The 19,609-nt window shown below is 38.2% G+C and overlaps 1 protein-coding gene across 1 annotated transcript; it reads right to left on the reverse strand.

Moving 5' to 3' along the window:
* Window positions 1-4,302: 4,302 nt before the first annotated feature.
* On the reverse strand, window positions 4,303-12,957 carry LOC113589589 (uncharacterized protein C14orf132). The gene is made up of 2 exons (XM_027029316.3): window positions 12,727-12,957; window positions 4,303-4,764 (listed from the first exon to the last, which is right to left on the reverse strand). Exons 1-2 carry the CDS (start codon window positions 12,751-12,753, stop codon window positions 4,546-4,548), a joined length of 246 nt encoding a protein of 81 aa, XP_026885117.2. The 5' UTR covers window positions 12,754-12,957; the 3' UTR covers window positions 4,303-4,545.
* Between the last annotated feature and the right edge of the window lie 6,652 nt (window positions 12,958-19,609).

Consider the following 19,609-nt stretch of genomic DNA (forward strand, 5'->3'; position numbering starts at 1 on the left):
AACTCATCTGCTTTGCCATCTATATATTCTCGTGTATCTCTGAATGAGGTGTGCTTCTCAGCATCTCTGACTCTAGGTGTCCGAGAAACATGCCCCAGGTCCCTGAAGGTTGATCAGCCCCACACAAGGCGAGGCAGACGGTGGGACCACTAGGACAGAGTTAAGGAAAATAGAAAGATTTTCCTTGCTCATATGTACTTTATATTTTTCATGTATTTCATGCAACTACATATGCTTGAAAAAGGCTACATTTTTACTTCAGAGTCAGTGAACTGAATATGAATTTAAATAAATATTTTTATCTTGGTGTATATTGAATTTGTGTGTGTGTGTGTGTGTGTGTGTGTGTGTGTGTGTGTGTGTGTGTGTGGTTCAGCAACTGAATTTCATGAATCCATTCTCCTGCTTATTAGCAAATTCATGCAGCTGGATCAAAAGATATTCTGAAAAATATGGAAAAAAACAGTATTTCCAAAGTAATTGCTACTTACTTGTAACAAAACAAAGTGATGTATCCATACAAATGTAAGGAATACAAACATATTACCAACAAATCTATTTTTCTATACCACATGCTTAGAAATTAAATTAAAATAAAAATCATAAATAATCATTACATTTTATGCAATTCATATTATATAATATTCATGTGAGGGATATACAGAAACAATGGGCAATAGAATATTCAGTACAATTCTAAAAGAACAAATAAATACAAATGCTTAATGATATTAGCTCAAAACAGCTTTATATTTCACTTGTTTGCAATGAATATGAATCGTTATCTTAAAAGAAATTGTTTCCAATAGAAAAAAAGAAAGAAAAACATGTCATATATCATATATCATCTAGCAGGACAGTGATCAACCTGCAACCTTCTCTAATTCCTTCCAAGTTTACTGCATATAAATCCTAAATATGAGAACAGGATAATAATCGTCTCATATCAGTTGTGCTTGTCATTAGATTTTATCAAACAAGATATTATTTTTATAAATCATTACAAATTTACCCCATATATGTTGTTACTACATACATATAATTCCAAGAACAACAGCTAAGGGGCTGTTTCTGGTAAACTAATTCTAGATGTGATCTTTCACTCATTTCAATCAGATTTACTGCCCTCAGTAAACCCAGTTCCTCTTTCAACATTACGACCTTCAAATATATATATATTGAACTTGTATTACCTTTGCATCTTATTTCTAATAGATAATAAGTGAATGATAAGGCAAATACTCCCAGTGTATTTCATTTCAAGAAGTGAAATCCTTTTAGCTTTGTGTCTTTGTCTCTTTTATGATGATGAAAAAATGAGCTACCAAAAAGTGTAATGGGTTTAAGGTGCAATAGGTGTGTTGTTTTCTTCATAAGTCATAGTCAAAGAAAACAAAGTCATGTGGTATTGTTGGCAGTCATCAAGCCCTACAACACTCACTTCCATCTGCCTTAGGCCTCCTCTCATTCACTGTGTTCCTCAGAGTCAACTCTTCAATCATCACAGAAGCTTCTTTAGTGATACTTTGCTTCAGGCTGTAGCATGCTCCTTGACAAGTATGACAAGTAGGTGTCTGCTAAGAAAAAAATCAATAGATAAAAATAAAAATATGTTAGAGACTGAAAACCTACTAAAGAATTCATGGTTCCAGGCACACAAACCCAAAAGTTCAGGTGTTTCAAATTAAGGATATCAAGTGTTTATACAAGTTTTGGCTTATACAAACGGCAGAAAAATCCCTGGATAATATAATTTTGGTCAGTGCTGAAACATGTTTTGTTGTCCTTTGGGTATGAAGCTTACTTCTGTATACAGACATTACTGAATGCTTCTCAGTTGTCTTAAAGGAATATATGCAGCATATAGTCAATTACTACATACCTATTGATCTCTTTCTCAACAATTGTTTTTTGTCAGTGGACGTTCCTAAGTGCTCAGAAACATGTAATAAATTGTCAGTTGTAAATGACCAAATACAACAGACATGTTAGTTGAAGATTAGGCTAAAAATATTGTACTAGTCTTTTAAATTAAGGTACTTGGATGTTGCCATGGCAGGCACCATGGTCCGGTGCCGTGGAAAGCAATGTGAGAATGGAACAACATTTCAGCTTTGTGTTGTGTGCTGAATTCGACATGCTGGGCCTAAATTCAATTCAAAAGAATTATCTTGCAGTTACTGTTGTCCATCAAGAGGAGAGCAGTCTGTGGGTGAGGCAAGAATGGAATCAAAATCAGTCAATAAATACAATCGGCTCACTACACATATCTTACCTGCACAGACAGATGAGGCTGTGGATATAAATTCCCACTGTGTTGCGACTCAGAGCTTCTGTGCCAGGCCAGTATAGGTTGGCAGCAATTTAAGGCACATTCTAAGGTATGTGTATGTAAGAGTTGTGAACTCTAGTGTGTGTGTATGTCGGAGTGATGGACACCTATGCCTCCATTGACTCTGGAGCCAAGCACACAGGCAAGCTAACGTGTGATGCAGGGCTCTGGCACACCTTTAAGGTGAAAGTGTTACCCAGAAAATGCCAGAACCCATTTTCCAACCCCCTGAAGGAACAACTGTGGAGAAGGTATAAAAGTATTCCATACCCCTTAGGCTTACCACAGAGTAAAGCTAAGGGAACAGTATTCCTACACACTTTGCAAGTGCTTACATACTTCATACATAAACAGACCCTAGATTTAATATACACTTAGTTTACTATGACAATTAAGTTTACTATGACAAAGCTAACAGTTTTACCAGTACCCAGACTATCGTAGTGCGACATTGCACAAACCTTTCCTGTCAGCTTGCCTGAATAAACTCCCAGTGTATTTCATTTCACAAAGTGAAATCTTTTCAGCTTTTGATTTTCTCTTTCTTGTCATGATGAAAAAAAAATGAACTAACAAAAGTGTAAGGGGTTTAAGGTGTAATAGGTATGTTTGTCTATTCAAAAGTCTTAGGTCTCGCCTCTATCAGTGTGCTACTCAGTGTCAGGTCTGCCTTTCCTCAGTCAGTGTGTTCCTCAGAGTCAGGTCTTCAAGCATCACAGAAGCTTCTTTAGTGACACTTTGCTTCAGTTTGTAGCATACTCCTTGTAATCTATAACAAGTAGAGCCCTTCACATAATAATTACAATTATGTGCCCTTCACATACTAATTACACCCTCCAAAAATAGCTTGGTTCAGCTTTGGAGTAGTCCTCATAACTGTTTTGATGGCCATTGCCAACAGGGAAACTAATACTAATATACTCTAATAGACTATTAAATAAATTATGTTAAAACACATATTTATTAAGACTAAAGGCAGCAGAAATGTAATCAAATCTTATCAAACAGAAAGCTTTAAAATGACAAAATTGCTGGATTCATTGTGTTAAGGATGTTTTCAGTTTAATTGTGCAAATTAAATTTACTTATTTAATTAAACTTATTTAATTAAACTGAACATTTTTAGTGACTGCAGTTCAGAAATGGGATGTAATATGCCTCCATCTATGAACAAAAATAAATAATTATGACTGTACTTCACCCTTGGAAAATAATATAAACTGTTAAACTGCGTAATATCACCTAAAACCCACTGAAGACGGTGACGTTTTGTTTATTTAAATGTACAATATCTATTTGAGACTCTGATGCTTCTATGAATGTGTATACTGAAAATTATTAAAAATATATTTCTAATATGTATTAAAAATGTAAATTTACAAAAATGGTCCTATTTAAAGTGAACAAAAGGTGTGCTATTGGAAAACCATGCAAAATGATGCAGTCTGAATGTCAAGGTCAAAAATAGCCAGAGAAATGGAGCTGGCTGTTAGAGCTTGGGCCAAGCAGAATCACCAGGAGGGGTTTGTCTGGAAGCCAGCTAACGCAGGGTGAATGTACAACCTCTCTGAACACACACCAACTGCCAACAATTTATTACACACACGCACACGCACACACACACAAACACACACACTAATGCACATACACACACTGCCAGGTTGGTCATGAAGCCATGTCACATTATTATGTCAGATATATGGTTTAGAAGTAGAAGGATCCATAATATGGGTACTTCATTTGGTTGACCTGCCCCGATATTACTTTTGTAAATGAGCTATCAGTTTATGTAAAATCTGCTTTTGTAAATGAATAAGCCTGTTTTTGATTACTACAGGTACAAAAATATATATATTCACATATTCACCTTTTCTGTTCTTTGCTTTTTCTACTTTTCATCATCAAGAAGATCAAAAGCTATGAATGAGATACACACAACAAATATGATGTTACAAACAGACCAGCCCATATTTTTCAGTTTCAATCAAATCCAATTCAGTTTAATCCAAAATGAAATGTATATGTATGTAAAATATCAAATGTATTAGGTGGACTAAGACCGCCCCATTTCCAATTTCCCATGCTTTACATTTAAAATAATGGACCCCAAATGGAATCTTTGGAAAAATAAAAAGATGTCCTCAGATGCTAATGGTCAGAATGATAAGAGAGAAAACTGCGAATTTAGGCTGTGTCCTTGCAGACTACAGAGTCTAAAAAGCACAGGCACACACCACTCCCACAACCACTATGTTGCCGATGGTTGCAATGACAGCCACCCACAGCCAGATGGCATCACTGGAGAATTTGCCTTCCTCCTCCTGTTCCTCAGGCTGGGAGAAGCTGGCACTGAGGTTAGAGGTAGAGGTCTGGAGGGATGTGTTTCCATTAGAGGGGGAATCCATGAAGGCTCCACTCACTGCAGGAAAATGCTATCAGAACACAGAAGAGAAAAGTTACCATCACTCCAAATAGCTACAGTGGCACCATGAAGCTAAAAATTCAAAACTTTAACATTTCTTTCAGCTTGAACTTGATTTGTGAAAAATTAATGAAGTAAAGAAGGTCTGCATCAGATATAATTTGTGTTAAATATGAATTAAACACATCAAAAGAGACAATAATTAACTAAAAATACATGATATTTTTAAAATAAAGCAAAGGTTTGGCTTAGAGTGATCTAGAATCATGTTCAAATTTAGTAGTACAAAGGCAGGATTTTTTATCTTTTACAAAACAAAACAAAAATTATAAAAATGTGTGTGCAGTACATGAATTTAGTCACTTCAAAATTGAGCAGTATTTCATCACTGTATCTTCAGCTGTTTCTTGTTTTTCTTTTCCTCTCAGGATCTGGGATAAGTTGACTTCTGTTTGCTACCAACACACTAATTACACAGTAAATGTAACTTTTATTACCAACAATAACTGTAGACTCTGAAGAAACCATTCACTGGGTTATTCTTGTTTACCACTATGGGAGAATGTTTCAGTTGGTGGTCAACTGTGAAACCAAGTGATACTTGAATCAGTCACACAGATGTACCTGACACTTGCACTTGGTGTATATAAAGTTATTTTTAACAATATAAAAATCTAAAAGTATCATGTTTTATTTATACGACAAACAAGGGAGATATCATAGTGCAGTCTTTCCACCCTCTTGCATGGGAGGTGAAGTGAGGCATGACTGGTCAAACTGCTCTGAGGGTAGCCAGGTTAATGAAGGAAACGTCTGGGCCTGAGCTGCTGCCTTCGCCCCTATACTCACACTCACACACACACACACACACACACACACACACACACACACACACCTACACCTTTCTTCAGAGAAGAATAGTGCTCACATAGTGACATAGTGCTCACCTAAATGATGTGAATATTCAGAAAAAGGTGTCTGCTTATGAAAATACATCTTGTCAGCAAACACCATTAGAGCTGTTTTAACTTTTAACTAAATATTAACTGGTTTAAGTAATCAGATTTTCATGCAGCATATATACATAGTTTCACTTCAGGAAATTATGGAGTGGCTAAATGGCTAAGAGTAGCTAAGTTGTTAAGATCAAGAAGGCAAAGATGCTGAGTAAGTTTTGCTGAATGCTTAATGAGAACATTGAACTGGAATAGAAATATGCTTAATGCAAAATATATGACAAAACATTTGTATTGAGGAAGGAAAGGTTTGACTTAAGTACGTATAAGTATAGCGATCCATGTTTAAGTAGGTTTATCACTCAATAGGCTACATTCTTTGCATATTTTTAGAAGTTAAATCATGCTGTCACAGGTATGTTGAAGCTCTTTATATGATTTTTTTAACCACAGTAATGGGCATGTTTACTTAAACATTTTCAAACACCATTATTGTTTTAGAGTTTGAGTAGTCAAGACTATGTATGGAAACACTAACAGGTATTTGAAGTATTACATATGCTATTCAAGGTGTTCAGGCCAGTCCTGGTTATGCTATGTATAGCATTCTGTTTAACAGAAATAGACGTTTAATGACTAAAACTAAAGCAGTAACCTACTTGATGCAGCGTCCCACTCCAGCATGCCTCTTTCTAGCTATAGAGATTTTGAAAGTCAGTCATTAGATAAGCTTTCAAAAGGCAAACAAACTTTTCATTTCATGTGTTTCCATTCATCATTCAAATGTTGGATAGCTCCTGTTTGGGCCAAGCATAAGGTGACACCAGTTTTCAATTACAGGTGTGTTCTGGGTAATGCGGTCTGATTCACTTTGCTGCTTCTCTCCATCTCACTGCCTCCCTATTCCCACAGCAGGAGGTTCCATTCATCACACACAGACACACTCATGCTGGAATGTTCATCACCAAATTGCTCCTGGATCATTGGGAGAAGTTGCTCTTGGAGGATGTTTTGACACCATTCCTTATTCATGGCAGTGTTCTTAGTCACAATTTTGAGCAAACCCACTCCTTTGGATGAGAAGCAACCCCAAACATGAATGGATGCCTCACTGTTGGCATGTCACAGGACTCATGGTAGCACTCACCTAGGCAGTAAACTTTGTGAAACCCAAAATTTGTGTCAGTCTCAAAACGTTTGGCCACGACTGTACCATTACCAGGGAATACCAGTAAATTCACTATAATACCCATAATGTAATTATCTAAGACTAACACCGCTCCAGCACTCATATAAATGTTTAAGACCTCATGACTTTTTACTTACACATGTACATCGGATGCTACCCCTTTTTATTCTCAGAAAGGTATTTATTTATTGTCAGTTATGACTACACATAGCAAACAGTCCATACAGTCCATCTTTATGGCTCTAAATACATAGTAGTGAGTAGCACAGTGTTAGCAGAGTTGGTCCAAGGCCAAAAGGTCAATATTTCCAACACAGCAACCCTTCTATTATATGTTACTTCCTGGCTCAATTCCTTACATAGTCTCTGGCAACATTTTCACTTCTTAAATGTCTCAGGTCGCAACCATAAGGACCTCGCAGATTTTTAAACACTGCTAAGCAAAATTTTCTCTCCTATCTCTTTGGTATTTACAAAAGAACACTTATCTGAACAGCTTGAATGCTTTAATTCAGGTTCAAGTTATCTGTTCACAGTTCAAGAAACAATCCAGTCACCAACCCAGTCAGGCATTTTTTATATTTCTCAATCCATTATTGGCTTTCTGGTACTGTGCTACCCCCACTAGGCTGAAGTTCATCTGATGTTCCAAGACGCATGGAAACAGACATTGATGCATTAATAACATGACCTGCTCTGAAGAGACTGGATTGAGTTGAGAGTTATGGGACTTGACCTTGTGATGAACAACTTTTGCTTTCATTTTAGGATACTCTAACCAGTACACCAAATTACTCACTAGACCAAGGATGAAGTAAGGTCCCTCCTATGATGGGAGGAACTTTTTGATTTTGTTTCACACATGCTTTGTTCTTTTCACTAGGTGCCACTGCCACATCAACAATGTTGTAATGGGTCTTGGTGGCTTTCTTGTCATATTGTTTCTTTGCATGTTCCACAGACAGATCCAGTGCTTTTTTCATTACCTTGTGGGCAAGCTCCAATTTATCTTGAAGTTGTGTCACATACTCTGGAGAAGTTTTAGCAAGCTCATGGCATGAAATGTCTAGTGAACTCCACTATAGCGATTAGTTCTCTCCATGTAGTGAAATTATTCTGTTCAGTGGAGGATAATCATCAGCTGATATATGCTAGCACACACCCTGCATCATCTCACACTTGGGATGCTGGGACAGCACCGAGGGTAAAGTTGCTGGTGTCTGTACCAAGAATGAGATTTCCACTATTTCCACTATCATGTAGATAGCTTAGGATAGGTACTTTGATAACTTCCTGACATGCAGGTGTCCACCAGAAATGAACGTGCTTCTCAGTGAATTTGTGAAGTGGTTTTGGCACAGCGGCAAAATCCTTCATGATCCATGATAGTACTCCGGCAAGCTTACAAACTGAGAGACTTCTTACACAAAGGTGGGTTGGGAGATAGTTGGACCTTCTATACTTTTTGGGGATCTGTGAAGATACCTTGTGTGGAGATAATATGTCCCCAGTAAACTACCTTGTGATGGAAAAGGCCACATTTAGCTGCTTTTAGCTTTAGGTTGGATTGGTGTAGCCAGCTGAACACTGAAGAGTTCATTTTACCTGGCAATAGCCAGATACTAGGTCCATGTTGCTAAACCACCAGGAAAGTGTATGAGTGTGTTTCCTTTTCTGGTGCACCCTGGGGGAGGGAAATACAATTACAAGGGTTGCACATTTGGGTCCACTTGCAGTAATGTGGATTGACCTACAGTTCCCAGTGGCCTTACAAACTGCAATGTTGCATCCCTCCAAGTTTGAGGCCTCTTTCCAATAGCACCTGTTTGGACATAATATAACTAGATCACCACTCAGCTACCTACTGCTAAATACAGTTGCAAAGATGGATAAGCTATTTTACAATTTTAGTTCATCTAGTTAGATAGTCACTGATTTTAAAAATAAGGTATTAATGCAATTAGTTTTTTGAGTATTTTAATAGTGTTGGAAGTTATCACACACCCCTCTGTGGGATGATCAACAACTGCTGAGGTCACAGACAAGAATCATTTTGCATAGAGAAATAATTTGCACTTTTGCTTTTATTTACATTTTAATTGTTCTTTATTTTAGTTGCTTTGTAGTTTCCTGGCATTTTCTATAAAATTCTGTAGAGACTTTCTGGATTGTTTAAATTGGATAAACCTTATTTCTCTCATGCCAGCATATCTCAATCAGTTTATAAAGGACATAAACATGACTAGCAAGAAAAATTCAAGTTTCTTTCAATTGAAACATCATGAACATCTTATTCTAAACTTATTTGTTTATAATAAACTCTATTCTTATTTGTTGTGCAAAGCTCAAGGTTGGATGCCATAGCATCACCTCCATGTCTCACATGTTTCAGTTTCACTGAAATCTCTTTAAATAGGCTTGTGTGTCACCTAGCAGTGAAGACAATCTTATCACATGCATAAACACTTTGTGAAAGAAAAAAGATCCAGATCAAAGGTTTCCAACTTTGCAAACAAGCTGTTTCTAAATATAGCTTCATTCTTTGAGAGTTTGTAATGAGCCAGAATAAATAAATGGCACTGTAAGGCATTTATTCTCATGACCTTTTAGCTATGCGTGTTAGGTATTTCACCACTGTGCCATTGTTGTGGCTCAAGTGTCCATTGCAGTTAGGATCTGAGCACTGTGTAGGACACCACAGAGACTGCAAACATGGGAGATGAGTTGAATTTCAAAAAACATTTGAAATTCCTCATCAAACTGGTATGGCTAAACATCTGCTGTGGAATATAGGCTTTAAATGCACCTACAGCAATGGGATATTCTACTAATTTATACACATCAATCAATGAAAAACCCTGGCCAATTCAAATATTCAAATGAACAGCATACTTTATACATTCTAAAGCATTTTCAGAAACATTGATAAAGTGAATAAGTTATTGTGTGATAGAAGAGTGAAGTTATTAAAGCATGACATGCAGGCACACCACATGGGTAAATCTGACTGGATTTACTAGAGTTCATTGCAGATAGCGGGGAAACAGGAAAAAATGGCAGATACAGGATTTGTTGTGAGATTCAGGAAAGAATATCTAATGGTATATTAAAGCTGATTGGGTATATAGGAATTGATGGAAAAGGTTTTTAAAGTGTGTGAGAAAGATCTGTACCTCAGTTCCTGAGGAAAGTCATCTGTAGTGAGATTAGTGGCTTGATATATCAGTGTCTGGCTTTAGTAGAAGCACAGTGCAGCACACTGATTGGAGCAGTTTGTGTATTTGAGAGTATATGGCAATCTTGTTCTGGATGGATTGTCCCAAACAGATTAGAGTCAAGCTCTGATGATCTGCTGGCTTTTACTGGCTCTCAGAAACTGAGGCTTACAAACCACTCTCTCCCACTCCCACATACCTCTATCCCTTATCCTGTATATGTGTGTATGAGGGGGGTTGAGTTTGTGTGAGTATGTGTATTTGTGTGTGAAAGTGGGTGAGATAAAGACACACAAACATGACTTAGTCCATGGTGGCACATTTACTTACTAGACACATTTGTTTTAGACAGGTTGACAGTGAAAAAATCTTATGTAAGATGATGTGTCATAACACATGACATGTTATGATGTGAGACTGGGATATAAATATTAGACCTTGAGGTTTAAGATGTTTTTCTTCTTGTTTAGGTGAATTGGAGGGGTCTCTTTGGGAATCAAGTGTTTAAAGCTTAAGAGCAAAACTTTAAATACATAGCTGTCATTCAGGGAAAAAAGTATAGCAACCCTGTCTCCTATATCTTTCATCTTACTCAGCCGAAAGACATTCTACATAAGCAAACAGTGAAACTACCTCACTTGTATGAAAAGGACTAGCTAATGACAACAAATTACGAGGACAGGGACAACAAAGTTGACCGATCCTTAGTTTATAAAGATGCATATCTGATAAACATATTTAATCTGTCTTCCTGATAGTTTTTATGGTCCTCCAGAGAGTCAGTAGTCATACCACACAACAATGAAGAATCATCAGCCCATACACAAAGATAATTTCTTTGTATTTATTTAATATTAGTATTGGATTTTAATAAAATCATTTTTTTTAAACACCTCATTAACAAGACCTAGGTAACTAAGCTTTCTTTCCTGAGTTTATGTTTGTAAACTGATCATTCTCCTATCATTATAGATTAAGTTAGCACCTAAACATAGTCAATGTCATCAGATAATCATGCTTTATTATAATTGGACTGAGCATTCAAATAAAAAAGAACATTGAGTGCTGTTGGTCTTTGGAATTTTTTAAGGACTGCCAAGTCGTATTCCCATCATCTTAGTCCCATCATAAGAATAAATCTTAGTGCTCCCTCTGGGGAAAGGTTGTTTTTGGCTTCTGCCTCATCTGCCTCAGGATACACCAGCTGTCAGGCGGCAGCCCAACCTACGTTCTCGTCTAGCCCATACTGCTCCAGGTGAGAACCGCCCACTGAGTCTGGAGTAAGTTTAATGGCATGACAGTGCTTCTTATTGTCACTGCACTCAGAAGCTTACTGAATCCCTACCTTTGGAAAGCCTTGTACAAGCCCTGTATATAAGCCTCATCAAAATGCCATGCAGAACAAAAATCATTTTTATTCAAGGTAATTAAACGGTAGCTCAGACTATAACATGAGATAGCAAGAGAAGGTGCTTCCCTTGACAGAGGGTGCACCTGCCTCCAAAACATAAAAGAGTCTAATACATAAAAATATTTAAATACACAAATGCAGGCAAGATTTACATTGATATTAAACATGATCTGAAATATAATTAAAGTAAACTGAAAGTGGCATTACACATGTTCAACCTGATATAGGTCAAACATGTATGTATGTTTGTTTGTTTCTGAGGCATATTCATTCTTCTATCAGTGCAACACTGAAAAAGCAAAATGAATGTCATAAGCAATGTTGTTTTAAATGTCAAACCAAATGTGAATGGTTATTTTCTATGCTAGATATAAGTGTAAGTAGTCACCTCACTTTATCTCATTTTATTTATGGCTACAACAGTGCTGTCAAAGCAACAGATGTCAGCCAGGGCCCTACTTTAAGATCCTAATTAACATTCTGTTACTTCATAATGAAGCGGCTAAGAGAGGCTGGATTAAATAGCTGGTACCAGCTGCTTATCTCCAAGATTTACAGTCATCGTCATTCAGGTGTGGAATATTGAGCAAGAGAACTTACCAAATGGACTTACTTGGGTGTGAAATAGTAGTAAAAAAAATAAAATAAAATAAAATAAATAAATAAAAATAAATAAAACTCTCAATATCCCATAATTTCAACTTAATGTTTTTCCTCTAAAAAGATTATTAAAATACAACACCCAAAAGATCAGCAGTGCACTGGTGAGCCCGGTGATGGAGAGTACCAGTGACCAGTGACAATTCGACGGTAAACATTAGATAAATTAGAGTTCTAATTTATAAATGAGGGAAATAACTTTACTAAATAACCATCGAAGTAACCTGCGCTGTCTTCACGACAAATCATTTACTGCCACTGTAATGCTGTAAAACTTTCAAGAGAATGTCTGACCGTACCTTTTATCTTTATTGCAATCTTGCAGCACTCACAAATAACTGTTATTACACATGCACACGGACAATCATACACGTTATTTGATATACAATAGTAGTGTGTAATCCAGCAAGTATGCCAATATAATAAATATAATTTAAGGTTTTTCTCCTCCTAATCCCAGAAATCGGTAAGTGTTTTCAGTGCAGATATCCAGCACTAAAAGGTAAATAAAGGAACAGAGGTGATAAAGTAAAAGTCGTACCTGTGCCGCCATCAGCGATAATTCCATTAAGGCAATTTCAACCGCCCTGCGAACTTAAAGAAAATGCAGATCGATACACTTTCCAGAAGAAGCATGGAATGTGCGTGCAGAATAAGTAAAGGTATTCGGAGCTAATTCACTGTTAACGTTAGACGCTTGGTTGGTTGAAAGCAGAAGTGTTGGATCGTTTCATTCCAAATGGAGCTTCAGCGAGAACGTCTCTCTCGCATACCGCGGAAATTGAGCTCAGGTGCAGTTGAGAAAGTCAGCGTTACTGATGGTGTCTTTTGACAGTGAAACTCCTTGACATCTAAACAAGCTCTTCCCTCTTATTCTCAACAGGGAATTATTTTTGCTGTAATTAAGATTAGTCACAATAATACAGTAACTAACTCAAAGTTTACTCACATTTTGAAAAAAAATAAAAATCAGTCAAGCTTTTCAGCACTGGTGGCTGGAACAGTGAATTTAAAATTATGGCAGCAAAGTTAGGAAGCTCAGAGAAAAAGGACTGATATTTAGTTTTTGTAATATAAACTGGTTCCTCCTTCTAGAACCTCACTACTCTAGGAGGTTCTAGGAGGAGGAACCAGTTTATAGTACATTATATTACAAATATAAACTATAAACTATAAACTCTATAATATATTTATATTGTAATATAAATTGGTTCCCTGGTTCCTCCTCCTAGAACCTCACTGCAATTATATATTACATTTATTTATATATTTATATATATGAACATCCTGTAGAGATTTTGGTCCATATTGACATGATAGCATCAGCTGCACGCCTGATGTGAATCTCCTATTCCACCACATCCCAATGGTGCTCTATCAGATTGTTATCTGGTGGCTGTGGAGGCCATTTGAAAACAGTGTCATCTTCAAGAAACCAGTTTGAGATTATCTGAGCTGTGTGACAAGGTGCATTATCATGCAATTCTCAGTTGGTATTAAGGGGCCCAAAGTGTGCCAAGAAAATTTCCCCCACACAATTATTACAGGAAAGGCATATGGGAGAAGGAGGCATCACGCAACAACAATGATCAGTGGTTAGAGAACCTGAGAGCAGACTCCAGCAACCTCCCTGAACAGAATCCAGTAATCATCATGCTAGCAGATATCCAAGAAGAAGAACCCTGACATGGTTCATGCCAACTGGCTGAAGAAGCTGACTGCATTCCATGAGCACCTAGCAGCGCAAATAAACCATCTTCTAATGGATGGAACCTAGCCTGAATGGTTAACTGAAGACCTGACAATCCTGATCCAGAAGGACCCCCAAAAAGGGATAGTTCCATCCAATTACCATCTGATAACCTGCCTCTGCACAACATTGAAGCTCCTGTCAGGCATCACTGCAGCTAAGATGAGTAGGCACATGGCTCAATACTGTGGAATACCTGCTGTTCTGCATAGGTCTGAACCCACTCAGTGAGATACTCACCAAGAGCAGCTACACATACCAGCTACATGTCAACCTTGATATAGCTTGTTGTCATCCTATACATGGATGACATCAAGCTGTAAGCCAGAAGTGAAAGAGAAATCAACTCACTAATCCATCTCATCAAGATATACATTGGAATGTCATGTGATTGTATGACATTCAATTCATGTGATTGGTTACAAGGAGAGGGAAGGTAGCTAGAACAGAGAGGATTGCACAACCAGAAGGCAACAGAACACAGTTCAGGGCAGCTACAAGTACCTTGGAATTCCACAGGCAAATAGGAGTCATGAAGAGGCCACATTGACAGCAACTACAGCCAAATACCTACAAAGAGTGAAGCAAGTTTTGAGAAGTCAGCTGAATGGGGGAAACAAGATCTGAGTTATCAACACCTATGCCCTGCCAGTCATCAGGTACCTCGCTGGTATAATAACATGGCCTAAGAGGGAGATACAATCCACTGACATTAAGACAAGGAAACTCCTCACAATGCATGTATTTCATCCCCAATCCAGCACTCACACACTGTACACTAAGTGGATGTGGGGGGGCTGAGGATTGGTGAGCATCAGAGCCACTATCCTGTATGAAACAACCAAGATCCAGGAGTACACCAGAATGATGACGCCCCAAGTGATGAAGTGCTTAGTTAGTACCTCAGACAGCATGGAAATAAGAAGGAACAGGGACCATCATGGGAGGATAAACCCGTGCATGGTATATACCACCGGCAAACAGGGAACGCCATAACCAAGTGGCTGGCATAGTATAGAGAAACATCTGTGTCGAGTATGGACTTCCACGCTCTAAGTGGGATACACCCACAAAGGTGGTTGGGAAAATTACCATGCTAATATCCTGTGGGACTTCCAGATACAGACAAACAAGATGATAATTGCTAACCATCCATATAAACAGCAGAAGAGGGCAGACGATCCTGAGGGAGCACAACATCAGGAACAAGGTACACAAAAAGCTTGAGATATACCAAGGGCTGAGAGAAGAGCTAGAAAAGGCAACTGTGGTTTCCATGGTAATCGCAGCACTAGAAGCTGTGACCACCAAACTGGGAGAATGGCTCCAACAGATCCCAAGATATTTAAGTGCTCATTGTCTCTGTGAAGATGCGTCTTGTATTTGTTTATAGGCTGCCAGTGTCTAAGAGGTTTCAGCCCTTGTCATTTGGAGTGCCCCTGGAATTCTCTAGTGTGACCCAACATCCTAACTTGGGGAAACATCACCCGTGATATATAGCACCTCTTTCTGAGATTTAGCTTCAGGCGATGAGCTGCCTTCCTTTATAAGATGTCTGCTGGCATGCCAATATATGAGCAGAAACGCAAATGCCAAAAGGTGGAAAGTAGAAAATCAGCTATCACCAACATAGTGGTGGTATGAATAATCATATAAGGATATGACCTTACCAAGAGAGTGAGTATAGAGGGAGAGCAAGCACGGTCTAAGCACTAAACCCAGTGGATGGTCTACATGGAGCAGGTGTGGATCCCCTGCATGTCTCCTGCCATGACCATTCCTCAAGGTGTGAAGCCTACCACCACCATGCTGTGCCACTAATTCCATGACTGTGCTCAGCAGAGATCATGTGTAGTACCCAATTGTCCAGTATTAGACAGAATGTAACTGAGTGCACTCAAATCTAATCTAATCTAAAAATGCCATCACAATTTTCCTTTATTAGTGCACTCCTGTTCATAACCCATACACTTAGTCATTCACTCATCCATAAGAAGCACGCCAAATCCAAAGCCGGCAACAACAGCCTGACGATTCACCATCACAGTGGATTTCATGGCAGTCTTGGCAGAGATAAAAGTGCTGTCATAAAAAGCCTTACATCCAAGTGAAGACAGACCCTTGGCTGATCTGATCGGCGTGTGATTATTTGTGGCCGAGGCAGTGTGTTTGATGGATGGAAAGGGGCCTGCCTCTTCCTGCTTCCCCATCTCCCTTTTATCTCTCCCTGTCTCAGATCACTGTGATTAGAGTTAATTAAAGATCACTCGTGTGTCTCTGCCTCTAGGGTCACAATTAGCTGTACTGATCAGATTTCCCAAATTTTGCCATTAGGTTCATGTGTCCTCTTGTGTTCTTTAGTCATGCTGATTATTTTCTCCCTTTTATTCTCAAGCTCTTTCATTTCTCTGGCTTTTCCTCACCTGTAGAAAGAGAAAGAGAGAGAGACACAGAGAGAGAAAGCAATGAGAACTGTGGAGTGCTGTGGTGTATACCAGGTGCATGTGTGGTCTTATTGGCAGTGTGCAGTGTGGATGTTCTGACAGATGTTTAAGCTTTCTCCTGTCAGCCATTCAATCCCTTCATATGTCCGCCGCACATCACCAGTCTTTTTGCATTACCATGGAGATCTCTGCCCTTCACAAACTACATTTTACACACACACAAATACACACAGACACATACACAAATACAGCAAACACAAGTACTGAACATTTTCTTTAGTAATGGACACTCTCTATCTCCAGGATGCAATCTAATCAATTACATTCCATCCCACAAAATGTGCCCAAATAGCTGTACAAACCTAGAACATTCCCTGAACTTGTGATGCTGAGTTCATGCATTATGTTATGCATGTCATGATGCGGAAAAAACTCCGCTCGGCAGGCCCAGCAGAGTGAAACTATCCTCTCGATGTGCACACTCCATCCACTAGGCGCAGTTAAGTACGGAGCAGCGGGATTCAAGCAATTACTTACTTTAATGCTTAGCAAAGAAGAAGCCCATGACTGCCAAACAGTTTAGCTCACCAGGGAGAATAGTATACCTCGGAGCTGACCTCTAACAACTGCTACAGACTGCCCGATGGGCAGCACTACACCACCAGGCCGTGCTGCTCATAGCACACACCAGCAACAGGGTGTACGTGATAATGCTCAAGGATATTGTTCGCTTTAGGAAAATAGATATTAAATTGTGTATTTTGGGTGAAATACTCCTCTACAAAATGTTGCAGTGGCATATGGATGGAATTACTGAGTGAATTCAGTTAGCTCAAAATGCATAAATATGATGTAATTTTTATGCTCAGATGAACATAATGCTACCATGATTTCTTCAAAATGCTATGCCTCATTTTTGTTTAACATGGCACATTACCATATTAGATTCTATGGAATTTATTGATAAATTGTAAGGATTTCATTTTAACACCACTGTAGTCAAGTGTTAAAAAAAAACAAAAAAAAAAAACATTCAGGTGAGACTTGGCAAAACTGTAGGTTGCCAGAATAAGACTTACAATGTTATAGTGAGAGTAGACTGATTTCTTATTTCACAGGTGAAATAAGAAATCAGTATACTCTCACTATACTCCTCTCACTCTCACTCTGCTCAATGAGGTGAAAGGAGAAATAGAAGTCTATTCTCACTATAACACTGTAGATTTGTACTTTTGTAGATTTATAAATCTGTTATTTCTGAAGCTTGTATTAAAATCTGACCCTGGAGCATTGGCTGCCCAGATACTATAAGCAAGAATAACTGACCTGACTTGAAAAATAAAGACACAGAGAGAGAAAGAGAGAGAACAAGACCAGAACTGTCTACATAGTTTTATCTATGGTGACAAGAGGAACTGGACCTGTGTGCTAACATAATACAGGCAATGCAGTTAGTCCTGAGGAGAAACAAATGTTCATTCCTCTTGTTTGTGATCTGTTCTAATTAAATGTATTCCTGTATGACAGTCCAATCTGAGGTTAAACAACCCACCTGTTCCTAGCTCTTCACTGTGGGGTGTGTGGGTCTTGTAGTCCCAAGGGAGTCAGAGATCTGCAGAACTGCAGTATTCACATGGGAAACCTATTTCTCCACAGCTGATCCCTGTAATGGCTACAGTGCTAATGTGATGTAATTAATAGCGCAGACATGATGATGAAGAGCACTTCTGCTCATTGGCTCGTCCATTCCTCTTCAAGTTTTCATTCTTCCATACACATTCCTTAACTTTGTATTAGATGGTGTGCCAGTAGAGGGTGCTGTGGTTAGTCTCAGCAGTCTCGATCATTACCAGTGCTGATTATCAGAGCTCAATCAGACAAATGCACAGTTAATCCACAGCTATACCAAGAGCATGTCTCACTCTAATACTGCAAGTTCACTACTGAAGCCTTAGTCTTCTGAAGCTGTGGTGTGACTGAGTGGATGTACTATGTCAGTGAACGGCAACCTTACTTCTGGAGATCTACCTGTCTACACTAATGTGTCTTACTAATGTGCCACTTTTAATCCAGACAGTTAGTGTCATTAGCAAAGCTTGATCAACTGTTTCAGATGGATTAAACTCTACATAAAGGAGGACTAGTTACCATGCTTCAATTTACATGGAAACAAGTTGATGGTGTGTACTAGTTATTTAGTTGAATATGTTTAATTAAGGTAATTTTAATACTAGATAAATCTGTTAGTATTTCACATGAATGAGAAGCAAACTCATTCATGTTTAGTTTCAATATTTAGAAAATATGATTATAGACATATATCACAGAAAAGCACCACAGAAAGATGACCATGCTTGCTTGGAATTTTATTTCCCTTCAACAGTTTATCTATGATTTTACTAATCTGATGCTTATTTTGACTGTTTTATTTGAGTATATTGATTAGGGAACAACACTCTCCTTGTGAAGGCTGTATGGGCTCTTGTTTAGCTTATTTTTAGCCTTTTCTTAATGCATTGTCATACATGAAGGAAAAGCATTTTTCGTTCTGAACAATAGAGGGGGCTAGACTATCACCTTAATGGACGTTGCAGTCATGTCTAGTCTATAATTATGCAAGTGCTGATTCTGAGGTTTCTAACCAGACTCCTAACCATGTAATCAAAACATCAAACATGCGCATCTACAGCTCTGCTGGAGGGTTACTGATGTGCTCCAGATAAATGATTGACTCAGTCATTTTTAGATTTTTGAGGGCTAAAACACAGGAAATGCACACAGGTAGTTTCTTTTCTCTTTGCACCATCTAAGATCTCAAGATGAAAAAAAAACCTCAATATATTATTCTATGATTCTAATGAAACTTAAAATCCTCATGTAAGTCACATGACATGGTGGTAGCATGTTGGTGGACTTTTGCTTATTTTCAGAGAGCCCAATAAACCATTAATAATGATCGATTATTACAAAGAGTTATTGAAACAATGTATTAATTGAATAGCCTATTAATGCAGCGTTTCTCTCTCTCTCTCACACACACACACACACACACACACACACAGAGAGAGAGAGAGAGAGAGAGAGAGAGAGAGAGAGAGAGAGAGAGAGAGAGAGAGACCAGTCTGTACATGGGCTTGACTCTGTTGTCTTACTTAATTACAGTTCCTCTACCAACCACAGGCTTTTCCTAGACCTCCGTGTAAGTCTGTTAGCTCACTAGCTGTACCCCA

Source organism: Electrophorus electricus, chromosome 6 (assembly GCF_041902795.1).
Source record: "Electrophorus electricus isolate QZ-2024a chromosome 6, ASM4190279v1, whole genome shotgun sequence".
In the NCBI taxonomy this organism is placed as follows: Eukaryota; Metazoa; Chordata; class Actinopteri; order Gymnotiformes; family Gymnotidae; genus Electrophorus; species Electrophorus electricus.